Here is a 17,463-nt window from a genome sequence, read left to right on the forward strand (position 1 = left end):
GGTGGGAACCAGGCATGTAGAGTCCATCCGTTCACCTTTTCTGCGTCGCACAAAGACACGGTGGTTGGAACCAAAGATCTCACATTTGGACTCATCAGACCAAAGCGCAGATTTCCACTGGTCTAATGTCCATTCCATGTGTTCTCTCTTCTGCTTGTTGCCGGTCCTTAGCAGTGGTTTCCTAGCAGATATTCTACCATGAAGGCCTCACACAGTCTCCTCTGTTGTTCTAGAGATGTGTCTGCTCTAGAACTCTGTGTGGCATTGACCTGCTCTCTAATTTGAGCTGCTGGTAACCATTTCTGAGATTGCTGGTGACTCGGATGAACTTCTCCTCCTCCGCAGAGGTGACTCTTGGTCGTCCTTTCCTGGGGCTCCGCATGGCAGACACTTTCTTTGTAGCTCTTGATGGTTTTTGTGACTGCACTTGGGGACACTTTCCACCTAGAATATGACAGATTTTCAGTTGTTTCACACTTTTTTTGTTATGTATATAATTCCACATGTGTTAATTTATAGTTTTGATGCCTTCAGTGTAACATAGTAACATAGTTCATGAGGTTGAAAAAAGCCCAGAGTCCATCAAGTTCAACCTATAACCCTAATGAGTCCCTACTGAGTTGATCTACAATATTCAGTCATGAAAATAAGAAAATAAAGAAAACTCTTTGAATGAGTAGGTGTGTCCAAACCTTTGGTCTGTACTGTGTGTGTGTATATATATATATATGTATATATATATATATATATATATGAATTGGTGAAGTGAAATTTAAATGGTAAAAGATAATTTTGCAGATTTGGTGGTTTTCTTTTTTACGCCATTTACCTTGTGGTCAGATAACATGTTGTTTTGATACTTTACGTCGCCTGATTACAGCGATACCTAATTTGTATAGTTTCCGTCATGTTTTACAAATTTTTAAAAAATTCTGAACTTTGCCAGTTTTTGACCCCTGTAGCTTTTTTTTTCGCATACCAGGCTGTATGAGGGTTCATTTTTTGCGCCATAATCTGTTTTTTGTATCGGTACCATTTTGGTATTGATTTGACTTTTTAAAGGAAAACTGCAGCGCAATATACACTTATCCCCTATCTACAGGATAGGGGATAAGTGTTTGATTGCGGGGGGGTCCGACCGCTGGGACCCCCCCGCGATCTCCCTAACAGGGCACCGCCATTAGCGCTCATAGTGAGCGCTAAGGAGTGTAGCGTCGACCTAGAGGTCGACGGTGACGCCCCGTCTCCTCCCTGTCCCAATACAGTTCTATTGGGGGAGGCGGGGAGGCTCCCTGCCTCCCCACCTCTCCCATAGAGATGTATGGAGGAAGTGTGCCGCCCGCAACTTCATGCTGCGGCTGGCACGCCCCCTGCACGGGACCCCCCGCGATCAAACACTTATGCCCTATCCTGTGGATAGGGGATAAGTGTTAATCACGCTGCAGATGTCCTTTAATCGCTTTTTAACTTTTTTTTTCTGGGATATTATAAAAATTTGCAATTCTGTGGTTTGGTATTTTTTTTTACATTTACGTCATTTACTGTACAGGATACATAATGTTATATTTTAATAGTTCGTGCAATTACGCACGCAGCAATACTAAATATGTTTATTTTCATTTTCATTCATGTTTACATGTTTTTATATAGGAAAAGGGGGTGATTTGAACTTTAAACATGGAAGGGGTTAATGTGCGTCTTTTACATTTTTATGACTTTTTTTTTTTTTTTTTACACTTTATTAGACTTTTAGGAGGAATCATTAGAGTCCTCATACAGATCAGTTCTATTGAACTCTATTGATCTGTGTGCTCTGTGATCTATTGATAGAGCCTAGTCCAGCCGGGATCCATCAATGACAGAGCCACAGACACCAGGGAACAGAGGTAAGCTGGCTACCTCTATAGTGGATCTCTCCACCAACCCACCCGAGAAAGTCCCCCCCCCCCCCGCAATCACGCTCCATGGGGTGGGGGGGGGATGGGGGTGGGACGATCCATTCCATTAGCCCACCAGGGAGCATTCACATGTCCCTTTAACGCCGCTGTCAGCTTTGACAGCGGCGATCTAAAGAGTTAATAGCCAGCATGCTGCAATTACCGCAGCTTGTGATTGTGGGGGGCGGGGGTGCTGGGTGGAGAGATCCACTACAGCGGTGGCCCCTGGCTACTGAGAACTGCCGGGGGCTGCAGTGTACAGAGCGGGCTCGAGTCCAAAGCCACTCCATACAGACTGCTGAGCGCCGCTGCGTGTTTCAGGTCCGGCTTTGCTTGCCCGAAGTTGGGCTAAGGACCGGAAAAATTCACCTGCCCGGTGCCCGGAACTGCATGTCCCGGGCTTCAGGCCATAGGAATTCCACATCCCTGAGGTATGTTAACCTTGTGGCCTCATCACCAAGAAGACTAGAGGCCGTAAAGGGTATGAATACTTCTGTCACATATCATAGTAAAGGGTATGAATACTTCTGTCACATATCATAGTAAAGGGTATGAATACTTCTGTCACATATCATAGTAAAGGGTATGAATACTTCTGTCACATATCATAGTAAAGGGTATGAATACTTCTGTCACATATCATAGTAAAGGGTATGAATACTTCTGTCACATGTCATAGTAAAGGGTATGAATACTTCTGTCACATATCATAGTAAAGGGTATGAATACTTCTGTCACATATCATAGTAAAGGGTATGAATACTTCTGTCACATATCATAGTAAAGGGTATGAATACTTCTGTCACATATAGTAAAGGGTATGAATACTTCTGTCACATATCATAGTAAAGGGTATGAATACTTCTGTCACATATCATAGTAAAGGGTATGAATACTTCTGTCACATATCATAGTAAAGGGTATGAATACTTCTGTCACATATCATAGTAAAGGGTATGAATACTTCTGTCACATATCATAGTAAAGGGTATGAATACTTCTGTCACATATCATAGTAAAGGGTATGAATACTTCTGTCACATATCATAGTAAAGGGTATGAATACTTCTGTCACATATCATAGTAAAGGGTATGAATACTTCTGTCACATGTCATAGTAAAGGGTATGAATACTTCTGTCACATATCATAGTAAAGGGTATGAATACTTCTGTCACATATCATAGTAAAGGGTATGAATACTTCTGTCACATATCATAGTAAAGGGTATGAATACTTCTGTCACATATAGTAAAGGGTATGAATACTTCTGTCACATATCATAGTAAAGGGTATGAATACTTCTGTCACATATCATAGTAAAGGGTATGAATACTTCTGTCACATATCATAGTAAAGGGTATGAATACTTCTGTCACATATCATAGTAAAGGGTATGAATACTTCTGTCACATATCATAGTAAAGGGTATGAATACTTCTGTCACATATCATAGTAAAGGGTATGAATACTTCTGTCACATGTCATAGTAAAGGGTATGAATACTTCTGTCACATGTCATAGTAAAGGGTATGAATACTTCTGTCACTGCAATAAATTAGTAAAGATTTGCTCAGTTATGTGATCACTTTGTCATAATGGGGCAGAACGATGGAAACACGAGGAGGAGCAGAGTTCGGGGGATTTCCTGAAATTTGTTGAGTAATTTTCACCCAGAAATGTAGATTTAATTTCCACTGGAAGAATTAATAAGAAAGTTCTGTGAATCTGGGAGTAAAATCCTATGAAGTCAATTGGACTTTGTATTTCTGCTTCAAATTCAAGTCCCCAGTAAGCACCAATTCTGCCTCATTTGTTTAAGCAGAGAGAGGATTTCAGAGAAAAGGTGGTCCTAGTCCTCAGTGTATACAAGGACATACAGTTATGTCGGCTCTGGTTCTGTGTAATATGAGGAGGTGGTCCTAGTCCTCAGTGTATACAAGGACATACAGTTATGTCGGCTCTGGTTCTGTGTAATATGAGGAGGTGGTCCTAGTCCTCAGTGTACACAAGGACATACAGTTATGTCGGCTCTGGTTCTGTGTGATATGAGGAGGTGGTCCTAGTCCTCAGTGTATACAAGGACATACAGTTATGTCGGCTCTGGTTCTGTGTAATATGAGGAGGTGGTCCTAGTCCTCAGTGTATACAAGGACATACAGTTACGTCGGCTCTGCTGCTCTGGTTCTGTGTGATATGAGGAGGTGGTCCTAGTCCTCAGTGTACACAAGGACATACAGTTATGTCGGCTCTGGTTCTGGGTAATATGAGGAGGTGGTCCTAGTCCTCAGTGTACACAAGGCCATACGGTTATGTCGGCTCTGCTGCTCTGGTTCTGTGTGATATGAGGAGGTGGTCCTAGTCCTCAGTGTATACAAGGACATACAGTTACGTCGGCTCTGCTGCTCTGGTTCTTTGTAATATGAGGAGGTGGTCCTAGTCCTCAGTGTACACAAGGCCATACGGTTACGTCGGCTCTGGTTCTGGGTAATATGAGGAGGTGGTCCTAGTCCTCAGTGTACACAAGGCCATACGGTTATGTCGGCTCTGCTGCTCTGGTTCTGTGTGATATGAGGAGGTGGTCCTAGTCCTCAGTGTACACAAGGCCATACGGTTACGTCGGCTCTGGTTCTGGGTAATATGAGGAGGTGGTCCTAGTTCTCAGTGTACACAAGGCCATACGGTTATGTCGGCTCTGCTGCTCTGGTTCTGGGTAATATGAGGAGGTGGTCCTAGTCCTCAGTGTATACAAGGACATACGGTTACGTCGGCTCTGCTGCTCTGGTTCTGTGTGATATGAGGAGGTGGTCCTAGTCCTCAGTGTACACAAGGACATACGGTTATGTCGGCTCTGGTTCTGTGTAATATGAGGAGGTGGTCCTAGTCCTCAGTGTATACAAGGACATACAGTTATGTCGGCTCTGCTGCTCTGGTTCTGGGTAATATGAGGAGGTGGTCCTAGTCCTCAGTGTATACAAGGACATACGGTTACGTCGGCTCTGCTGCTCTGGTTCTGTGTGATATGAGGAGGTGGTCCTAGTCCTCAGTGTACACAAGGACATACGGTTACGTCGGCTCTGCTGCTCTGGTTCTGTGTAATATGAGGAGGTGGTCCTAGTCCTCAGTGTACACAAGGACATACAGTTATGTCGGCTCTGCTGCTCTGGTTCTGTGTGATATGAGGAGGTGGTCCTAGTCCTCAGTGTACACAAGGACATATGGTTACGTCGGCTCTGCTGCTCTGGTTCTGTGTAATTTGAGGAGGTGGTCCTAGTCCTCAGTGTATACAAGGACATACAGTTATGTCGGCTCTGATGCTCTGGTTCTGTGTAATATGAGGAGGTGGTCCTAGTCCTCAGTGTATACAAGGACATACAGTTATGTCGGCTCTGGTTCTGTGTTATATGAGGAGGTGGTCCTAGTCCTCAGTGTATACAAGGACATACAGTTATGTCGGCTCTGGTTCTGTGTAATATGAGGAGGTGGTCCTAGTCCTCAGTGTATACAAGGACATACAGTTATGTCGGCTCTGGTTCTGTGTAATATGAGGAGGTGGTCCTAGTCCTCAGTGTACACAAGGACATACAGTTATGTCGGCTCTGGTTCTGTGTGATATGAGGAGGTGGTCCTAGTCCTCAGTGTATACAAGGACATACAGTTATGTCGGCTCTGGTTCTGTGTAATATGAGGAGGTGGTCCTAGTCCTCAGTGTATACAAGGACATACAGTTACGTCGGCTCTGCTGCTCTGGTTCTGTGTGATATGAGGAGGTGGTCCTAGTCCTCAGTGTACACAAGGACATACAGTTATGTCGGCTCTGGTTCTGGGTAATATGAGGAGGTGGTCCTAGTCCTCAGTGTACACAAGGACATACAGTTATGTCGGCTCTGGTTCTGGGTAATATGAGGAGGTGGTCCTAGTCCTCAGTGTACACAAGGACATACAGTTATGTCGGCTCTGGTTCTGGGTAATATGAGGAGGTGGTCCTAGTCCTCAGTGTACACAAGGCCATACGGTTATGTCGGCTCTGCTGCTCTGGTTCTGTGTGATATGAGGAGGTGGTCCTAGTCCTCAGTGTATACAAGGACATACAGTTACGTCGGCTCTGCTGCTCTGGTTCTTTGTAATATGAGGAGGTGGTCCTAGTCCTCAGTGTACACAAGGCCATACGGTTACGTCGGCTCTGGTTCTGGGTAATATGAGGAGGTGGTCCTAGTCCTCAGTGTACACAAGGCCATACGGTTATGTCGGCTCTGCTGCTCTGGTTCTGTGTGATATGAGGAGGTGGTCCTAGTCCTCAGTGTACACAAGGCCATACGGTTACGTCGGCTCTGGTTCTGGGTAATATGAGGAGGTGGTCCTAGTTCTCAGTGTACACAAGGCCATACGGTTATGTCGGCTCTGCTGCTCTGGTTCTGGGTAATATGAGGAGGTGGTCCTAGTCCTCAGTGTATACAAGGACATACGGTTACGTCGGCTCTGCTGCTCTGGTTCTGTGTGATATGAGGAGGTGGTCCTAGTCCTCAGTGTACACAAGGACATACGGTTATGTCGGCTCTGGTTCTGTGTAATATGAGGAGGTGGTCCTAGTCCTCAGTGTATACAAGGACATACAGTTATGTCGGCTCTGCTGCTCTGGTTCTGGGTAATATGAGGAGGTGGTCCTAGTCCTCAGTGTATACAAGGACATACGGTTACGTCGGCTCTGCTGCTCTGGTTCTGTGTGATATGAGGAGGTGGTCCTAGTCCTCAGTGTACACAAGGACATACGGTTACGTCGGCTCTGCTGCTCTGGTTCTGTGTAATATGAGGAGGTGGTCCTAGTCCTCAGTGTACACAAGGACATACAGTTATGTCGGCTCTGCTGCTCTGGTTCTGTGTGATATGAGGAGGTGGTCCTAGTCCTCAGTGTACACAAGGACATATGGTTACGTCGGCTCTGCTGCTCTGGTTCTGTGTAATTTGAGGAGGTGGTCCTAGTCCTCAGTGTATACAAGGACATACAGTTATGTCGGCTCTGATGCTCTGGTTCTGTGTAATATGAGGAGGTGGTCCTAGTCCTCAGTGTATACAAGGACATACAGTTATGTCGGCTCTGGTTCTGTGTTATATGAGGAGGTGGTCCTAGTCCTCAGTGTATACAAGGACATACAGTTATGTCGGCTCTGATGCTCTGGTTCTGTGTAATATGAGGAGGTGGTCCTAGTCCTCAGTGTACACAAGGACATACAGTTATGTCGGCTCTGCTGCTCTGGTTCTGTGTAATATGAGGAGGTGGTCCTAGTCCTCAGTGTATACAAGGACATACAGTTATGTCGGCTCTGATGCTCTGGTTCTGTGTAATATGAGGAGGTGGTCCTAGTCCTCAGTGTATACAAGGACATACGGTTACGTCGGCTCTGCTGCTCTGGTTCTGTGTGATATGAGGAGGTGGTCCTAGTCCTCAGTGTACACAAGGCCATACGGTTACGTCGGCTCTGGTTCTGGGTAATATGAGGAGGTGGTCCTAGTCCTCAGTGTACACAAGGCCATACGGTTATGTCGGCTCTGCTGCTCTGGTTCTGTGTGATATGAGGAGGTGGTCCTAGTCCTCAGTGTACACAAGGACATACGGTTACGTCGGCTCTGCTGCTCTGGTTCTGTGTAATTTGAGGAGGTGGTCCTAGTCCTCAGTGTATACAAGGACATACAGTTACGTCGGCTCTGCTGCTCTGGTTCTGTGTGATATGAGGAGGTGGTCCTAGTCCTCAGTGTACACAAGGACATACAGTTACGTCGGCTCTGCTGCTCTGGTTCTGTGTGATATGAGGAGGTGGTCCTAGTCCTCAGTGTACACAAGGACATACAGTTACGTTGGCTCTGCTGCTCTGGTTCTGTGTGATATGAGGAGGTGGTCCTAGTCCTCAGTGTACACAAGGACATACAGTTACGTCGGATCTGCTGCTCTGGTTCTGTGTAATATGAGGAGGTGGTCCTAGTCCTCAGTGTACACAAGGACATACAGTTACGTCGGCTCTGCTGCTCTGGTTCTGTGTGATATGAGGAGGTGGTCCTAGTCCTCAGTGTACACAAGGCCATACGGTTACGTCGGCTCTGCTGCTCTGGTTCTGTGTAATATGAGGAGGTGGTCCTAGTCCTCAGTGTACACAAGGCCATACGGTTATGTCGGCTCTGCTGCTCTGGTTCTGTGTGATATGAGGAGGTGGTCCTAGTCCTCAGTGTACACAAGGACATACGGTTACGTCGGCTCTGGTTCTGTGTGATATGAGGAGGTGGTCCTAGTCCTCAGTGTACACAAGGACATACGGTTACGTCGGCTCTGGTTCTGTGTGATATGAGGAGGTGGTCCTAGTCCTCAGTGTACACAAGGACATACAGTTACGTTGGCTCTGCTGCTCTGGTTCTGTGTGATATGAGGAGGTGGTCCTAGTCCTCAGTGTACACAAGGACATACGGTTATGTCGGCTCTGCTGCTCTGGTTCTGTGTAATATGAGGAGGTGGTCCTAGTTCTCAGTGTACACAAGGCCATACGGTTATGTCGGCTCTGCTGCTCTGGTTCTGTGTGATATGAGGAGGTGGTCCTAGTCCTCAGTGTACACAAGGACATACGGTTACGTCGGCTCTGCTGCTCTGGTTCTGTGTGATATGAGGAGGTGGTCCTAGTCCTCAGTGTACACAAGGCCATACGGTTACGTCGGCTCTGGTTCTGTGTGATATGAGGAGGTGGTCCTAGTCCTCAGTGTATACAAGGACATACGGTTACGTCGGCTCTGCTGCTCTGGTTCTGTGTGATATGAGGAGGTGGTCCTAGTCCTCAGTGTACACAAGGACATACGGTTACGTCGGCTCTGGTTCTGTGTGATATGAGGAGGTGGCGCCTCGAGACGTTTTGTATTCAGCGGTCGGTCTCGTTCTTCCGGCACACTGGGTTTGTGAATTCCTTCTAAGCTCTTTTTTTCTTATTTATACTCACGATCTTCCAGGCAATATAGTATTGGAATTGGGCATCACGATAACTGCAGTACCGCACCTTCCTGTATATGGGGTGAATATCCACAGAGATATACTGTATATACCATACTAAGGGATGTGGAATTCTTACCGCCCGATGCCCGGGTAATGCAGTTCCGGGTGCCGGGCAAGCAGGGCCTGACAAGCGTGGCAGCGCTCAGCAGTCTGTATGGAGCGGCTCCCGACTCCTGCCCTCTCTGTACTCTGCAGCCCCCGGGGGCCGCCGCTAATAGCCAGCATGCAGCGATCGCTGCGGCTGGCTTTTAACCCTTTAGATCGCCGCTGTCAAAGCTGACAGCAGCATCTAAAGGGACATGTGAATGCTCCCTGGTGGGCTAGTGGGGTGGATCCCCCCCCATAGCGTGATCGCATGGGGGAGATCCATTATAGAGGTAGCCGGAGGGCTTACCTCTGTTCCCTGGTGTCTGTGGCTCTGTCATTGATGGATCCCGGCTGGACTAGGCTCTATCAATAGATCACAGAGCACACAGATCAATAGAGTTCAATAGAACTGATCTGTATGAGGAATCTAATGATTCCTCCTAAAAGTCTAATAAAGTGTAAAAAAAAAAAAAGATTATTAATAAAAGTTTAAAATACACACATTAACCCGTTCCATGTTTAAAGTTCAAATCCCCCCTTTTCCTAAATAAAAACATGTAAACATAATAAAAATAAACATATTTAGTATCGCTGCGTGCGTAATTGGACGAATTATTACAATATTTCATTATGTATCCTGTACAGTAAATGACGTAAATGTAAAAAAAAATACCAAACCACAGAATTGCAATTTTTATAATATCCCAGAAAAAAAAAAGTTTAAAAACGATTAAATAGTCAGATCAATACCAAAATGGTACGGATACAAAAGACAGATTATGGCGCAAAAAATTAGCCCTCATACAGCCTGGTATGCGGGGAAAATAATTAAATAAAAAGCTACAAGAGTCAAAAAAGGGCAATTAAAAAAAATCGAAAAAGTTTAAAATTAGTAAAACATGACGGAAACTATACAAATCTGGTATCGCTGTAATCAGGCGACGTAAAGTATCAAAACAACATGTTATCTGACCACAAGGTAAATGGCGCAGAAAAGAAAACCACCAAATCTGCAAAATTATCTTTTACTATTTCAAGTTCACTTCACCAATTATATACATCTTTTTGCTCCGTTTGAGTCCCGTGGACAAGTTTAAATTTCCACACCCCTGTATATACAGTATGTGTATATATATATATGTACAGTGCGTTCTATATACAGTGTGTGTGTGTGTGTGTGTGTGTGTATATATATATATATATATATATATATATATATATATGTATATACTGTGTGACCGGGCGGTATATACTGTGTGACCGGGCGGTATATACTGTGTGACCGGGCGGTATATACTGTGTGACCGGGCGGTATATAATGTGTGACCGGGCGGTATATACTGTGTGACCGGGCGGTATATACTGTGTGACCGGGCGGTATATACTGTGTGCCCGGGCGGTATATACTGTGTGACCGGGCGGTATATACTGTGTGCCCGGGCGGTATATACTGTGTGCCCGGGCGGTATATACTGTGTGCCCGGGCGGTATATACTGTGTGACCGGGCGGTATATACTGTGTGACCGGGCGGTATATACTGTGTGACCGGGCGGTATATACTGTGTGACCGGGCGGTATATACTGTGTGACCGGGCGGTATATACTGTGAGACCGGGCGGTATATACTGTGTGACCGGGCGGTATATACTGTGTGACCGGGCGGTATATACTGTGTGACCGGGCGGTATATACTGTGTGACCGGGCGGTATATACTGTGTGACCGGGCGGTATATACTGTGTGACCGGGCGGTATATACTGTGTGACCGGGCGGTATATACTGTGTGACCGGGCGGTATATACTGTGTGACCGGGCGGTATATACTGTGTGACCGGGCGGTATATACTGTGTGACCGGGCGGTATATACTGTGTGACCGGGCGGTATATACTGTGTGACCGGGCGGTATATACTGTGTGACCGGGCGGTATATACTGTGTGACCGGGCGGTATATACTGTGTGACCGGGCGGTATATACTGTGTGACCGGGCGGTATATACTGTGTGCCCGGGCGGTATATACTGTGTGACCGGGCGGTATATACTGTGTGACCGGGCGGTATATACTGTGTGACCGGGCGGTATATACTGTGTGACCGGGCGGTATATACTGTGTGACCGGGCGGTATATACTGTGTGACCGGGCGGTATATACTGTGTGACCGGGCGGTATATACTGTGTGACCGGGCGGTATATACTGTGTGACCGGGCGGTATATACTGTGTGACCGGGCGGAATATACTGTGTGCCCGGGCGGTATATACTGTGTGCCCGGGCGGTATATACTGTGTGACCGGGCGGTATATACTGTGTGACCGGGCGGTATATACTGTGTGACCGGGCGGTATATACTGTGTGACCGGGCGGTATATACTGTGTGACCGGGCGGTATATACTGTGTGACCGGGCGGTATATACTGTGTGACCGGGCGGTATATACTGTGTGACCGGGCGGTATATACTGTGTGACTGGGCGGTATATACTGTGTGACTGGGCGGTATATACTGTGTGACCGGGCGGTATATACTGTGTGACTGGGCGGTATATACTGTGTGACTGGGCGGTATATACTGTGTGACTGGGCGGTATATACTGTGTGACCGGGCGGTATATACTGTGTGACTGGGCGTGGTTTTCCATGATGGAGTATATGATGTTGTATTTTATGTTGTTTATCTTACAGGTCGGAGGAGATCTCTTAAAAGGAACCTAAACCACAACAAGCAAGAAAAGAAGAGACGCGGCCCGGACGTGGCTTCAGCCACAATGAAAGATTCACCAGACGGTGAGAACTTTATATGTCGGCTGATAAAAAAAGGCGACATAAATTCATCTAAAATTATTTTACGTTCTATGTAACTAGTAATTACTTCCTGTTTTATAGCTTAGAAATGAAATCTCTCAACATTCCCCGTAGGCCCAGTAATATATACCCTATACTGCCCCTCCCCCATCTATTATTATATCACTATACTGCCCCTCCCCCATCTATTATTATATCACTATACTGCCCCTCCCCCATCTATTATTATATACCCTATACTGCCCCTCCTCCATCTATTATTATATACCCTATACTGCTCCTCCTCCATCTATTATTATATCACTATACTGCTCCTCCATCTATTATTATATCACTATACTCCTCCTCCATCTATTATTATATCACTATACTGCTCCTCCATCTATTATTATATCACTATACTGCTCCTCCATCTATTATTATATCACTATACTCCTCCTCCTCCATCTATTATTATATCACTATACTGCTCCTCCATCTATTATTATATCACTATACTGCTCCTCCATCTATTATTATATCACTATACTCCTCCTCCATCTATTATTATATCACTATACTGCTCCTCCATCTATTATTATATCACTATACTGCTCCTCCATCTATTATTATATCACTATACTCCTCCTCCTCCATCTATTATTATATCACTATACTGCTCCTCCATCTATTATTATATCACTATACTGCTCCTCCTCCATCTATTATTATATCACTATACTGCTCCTCCATCTATTATTATATCACTATACTGCTCCTCCTCCATCTATTATTATATCACTAAACTGCTCCTCCATCTATTATTATATCACTATACTGCTCCTCCATCTATTATTATATCACTATACTGCTCCTCCTCCATCTATTATTATATCACTATACTGCTCATCCATCTATTATTATATCACTATACTCCTCCTCCATCTATTATTATATCACTATACTGCTCCTCCTCCATCTATTATTATATCACTATACTGCTCCTCCTCCATCTATTATTATATCACTATACTGCCCCTCCTCCATCTATTATTATATCACTATACTCCTCCTCCATCTATTATTATATCACTATACTCCTCCTCCATCTATTATTATATCACTATACTCCTCCTCCATCTATTATTATATCACTATACTGCTCCTCCTCCATCTATTATTATATCACTATACTGCTCCTCCTCCATCTATTATTATATCACTATACTGCTCCTCCTCCATCTATTATTATATCACTATACTGCCCCTCCTCCATCTATTATTATATCACTATACTCCTCCTCCATCTATTATTATATCCCTATACTGCTCCTCCTCCATCTATTATTATATCACTATACTGCTCCTCCATCTATTATTATATCACTATACTGCTCCTCCTCCATCTATTATTATATCACTATACTGCTCCTCCCCCATCTATTATTATATCACTATACTGCTCCTCCTCCATCTATTATTATATCACTATACTCCTCCTCCATCTATTATTATATCACTATACTCCTCCTCCATCTATTATTATATCACTATACTGCTCCTCCTCCATCTATTATTATATCACTATACTGCTCCTCCTCCATCTATTATTATATCACTATACTCCTCCTCCATCTATTATTATATCACTATACTCCTCCTCCATCTATTATTATATCACTATACTGCTCCTCCTCCATCTATTATTATATCACTATACTCCTCCTCCATCTATTATTATATCACTATACTCCTCCTCCATCTATTATTATATCACTATACTCCTCCTCCATCTATTATTATATCACTATACTGCTCCTCCATCTATTATTATATCACTATACTGCTCCTCCTCCATCTATTATTATATCACTATACTGCTCCTCCATCTATTATTATATCACTATACTGCTCCTCCTCCATCTATTATTATATCACTATACTGCTCCTCCATCTATTATTATATCACTATACTCCTCCTCCATCTATTATTATATCACTATACTCCTCCTCCATCTATTATTATATCACTATACTGCTCCTCCATCTATTATTATATCACTATACTGCTCCTCCTCCATCTATTATTATATCACTATACTGCTCCTCCATCTATTATTATATCACTATACTGCTCCTCCTCCATCTATTATTATATCACTATACTCCTCCTCCATCTATTATTATATCACTATACTGCTCCTCCATCTATTATTATATCACTATACTGCTCCTCCTCCATCTATTATTATATCACTATACTCCTCCTCCATCTATTATTATATCACTATACTGCTCCTCCATCTATTATTATATCACTATACTGCTCCTCCATCTATTATTATATCACTATACTCCTCCTCCATCTATTATTATATCACTATACTCCTCCTCCATCTATTATTATATCACTATACTGCTCCTCCTCCATCTATTATTATATCACTATACTGCTCCTCCATCTATTATTATATCACTATACTGCTCCTCCTCCATCTATTATTATATCACTATACTGCTCCTCCTCCATCTATTATTATATCACTATACTGCTCCTCCTCCATCTATTATTATATCACTATACTGCTCCTCCTCCATCTATTATTATATCACTATACTCCTCCTCCATCTATTATTATATCACTATACTGCTCCTCCTCCATCTATTATTATATCACTATACTGCTCCTCCTCCATCTATTATTATATCACTATACTCCTCCTCCATCTATTATTATATCACTATACTGCTCCTCCATCTATTATTATATCACTATACTGCTCCTCCTCCATCTATTATTATATCACTATACTGCTCCTCCATCTATTATTATATCACTATACTGCTCCTCCTCCATCTATTATTATATCACTATACTGCTCCTCCTCCATCTATTATTATATCACTATACTGCTCCTCCTCCATCTATTATTATATCACTATACTGCTCCTCCTCCATCTATTATTATATCACTATACTGCTCCTCCTCCATCTATTATTATATCACTATACTCCTCCTCCATCTATTATTATATCACTATACTGCTCCTCCTCCATCTATTATTATATCACTATACTGCTCCTCCTCCATCTATTATTATATCACTATACTGCTCCTCCATCTATTATTATATCACTATACTGCTCCTCCATCTATTATTATATCACTATACTGCTCCTCCTCCATCTATTATTATATCACTATACTGCTCCTCCATCTATTATTATATCACTATACTGCTCCTCCTCCATCTATTATTATATCACTATACTCCTCCTCCATCTATTATTATATCACTATACTGCTCCTCCATCTATTATTATATCACTATACTGCTCCTCCTCCATCTATTATTATATCACTATACTGCTCCTCCATCTATTATTATATCACTATACTGCTCCTCCTCCATCTATTATTATATCACTATACTGCTCCTCCTCCATCTATTATTATATCACTATACTGCTCCTCCTCCATCTATTATTATATCACTATACTGCTCCTCCTCCATCTATTATTATATCACTATACTGCTCCTCCTCCATCTATTATTATATCACTATACTGCTCCTCCTCCATCTATTATTATATCACTATACTCCTCCTCCATCTATTATTATATCACTATACTGCTCCTCCATCTATTATTATATCACTATACTGCTCCTCCATCTATTATTATATCACTATACTCCTCCTCCATCTATTATTATATCACTATACTCCTCCTCCTCCATCTATTATTATATCACTATACTCCTCCTCCATCTATTATTATATCACTATACTGCTCCTCCTCCATCTATTATTATATCACTATACTCCTCCTCCATCTATTATTATATCACTATACTGCTCCTCCATCTATTATTATATCACTATACTGCTCCTCCTCCATCTATTATTATATCACTATACTCCTCCTCCATCTATTATTATATCACTATACTGCTCCTCCATCTATTATTATATCACTATACTGCTCCTCCATCTATTATTATATCACTATACTCCTCCTCCATCTATTATTATATCACTATACTCCTCCTCCATCTATTATTATATCACTACACTGCTCCTCCATCTATTATTATATCACTATACTGCTCCTCCATCTATTATTATATCACTATACTCCTCCTCCATCTATTATTATATCACTATACTGCTCCTCCATCTATTATTATATCACTATACTGCTCCTCCATCTATTATTATATCACTATACTGCTCCTCCATCTATTATTATATCACTATACTGCTCCTCCTCCATCTATTATTATATCACTATACTGCTCCTCCTCCATCTATTATTATATCACTATACTCCTCCTCCTCCATCTATTATTATATCACTATACTCCTCCTCCATCTATTATTATATCACTATACTCCTCCTCCATCTATTATTATATCACTATACTGCTCCTCCTCCATCTATTATTATATCACTATACTCCTCCTCCATCTATTATTATATCACTATACTGCCCCTCCTCCATCTATTATTATATCACTGTTACGCCGAGCGCTCCGGGTCCCCGCTCCTCCCCGGAGCGCTCGCTTCACTCCCTCCGCTGCAGCGCTCCGGTCACGTCCTCTGACCCGGGGCGCTGCGATCCTGCTGCCAGCCGGGATGCGATTCGCGATGCGGGTAGCGCCCGCTCGCGATGCGCACCCCGGCTCCCCTACCTGACTCGCTCCCCGTCTGTTCTGTCCCGGCGCGCGCGGCCCCGCTCCCTAGGGCGCGCGCGCGCCGGGTCTCTGCGATTTAAAGGGCCACTGCGCCGCTGATTGGCGCAGTGGTTCCAATTAGGGTTTTCACCTGTGCACTTCCCTATATTACCTCACTTCCCTTGCACTCCCTTGCCGGATCTTGTTGCCTTAGTGCCAGTGAAAGCGTTCCTTGTGTGTTCCTTGCCTGTGTTTCCAGACCTTCTGCCGTTGCCCCTGACTACGATCCTTGCTGCCTGCCCCGACCTTCTGCTACGTCCGACCTTGCTTCTGCCTACTCCCTTGTACCGCGCCTATCTTCAGCAGCCAGAGAGGTGAGCCGTTGCTAGTGGATACGACCTGGTCACTACCGCCGCAGCAAGACCATCCCGCTTTGCGGCGGGCTCTGGTGAAAACCAGTAGTGGCTTAGAACCGGTCCACTAGCACGGTCCACGCCAATCCCTCTCTGGCACAGAGGGTCCACTACCTGCCAGCCGGCATCGTGACAGTAGATCCGGCCATGGATCCCGCTGAAGTTCCTCTGCCAGTTGTCGCTGACCTCACCACGGTGGTCGCCCAGCAGTCACAACAGATAGCGCAACAAGGCCAACAGCTGTCTCAACTGACCGTTATGCTACAACAGTTGCTACCACAGCTTCAGCAGTCATCTCCTCCGCCAGCTCCTGCACCTCCTCCGCAGCGAGTGGCCGCTCCTGGGATACGCTTATCCTTGCCGGATAAATTTGATGGGGACTCTAAGTTTTGCCGTGGCTTTCTTTCCCAATGTTCCCTGCATCTGGAGATGATGTCGGACCTGTTTCCCACTGAAAGGTCTAAGGTGGCTTTCGTAGTCAGTCTTCTGTCCGGAAAAGCCCTGTCATGGGCCACACCGCTCTGGGACCGCAATGA

The 17,463-nt window shown here is 44.0% G+C and overlaps 1 protein-coding gene across 1 annotated transcript in view; it reads left to right on the top strand.

Annotated features, from left to right (window-relative positions):
• PRDM2 (PR/SET domain 2) overlaps window positions 1–17,463 on the top strand; it is a 169,026-nt gene that overhangs the window by 128,534 nt on the left and 23,029 nt on the right. The window contains exon 6 of the mRNA XM_056553416.1: window positions 11,736–11,837. Coding sequence (XP_056409391.1) covers window positions 11,736–11,837 — 102 coding nt within the window. The remainder of the gene's footprint in view (window positions 1–11,735; window positions 11,838–17,463) is intronic.

This window comes from Hyla sarda, unplaced genomic scaffold (assembly GCF_029499605.1).
Source record: "Hyla sarda isolate aHylSar1 unplaced genomic scaffold, aHylSar1.hap1 scaffold_301, whole genome shotgun sequence".
Classification (NCBI taxonomy): Eukaryota; Metazoa; Chordata; class Amphibia; order Anura; family Hylidae; genus Hyla; species Hyla sarda.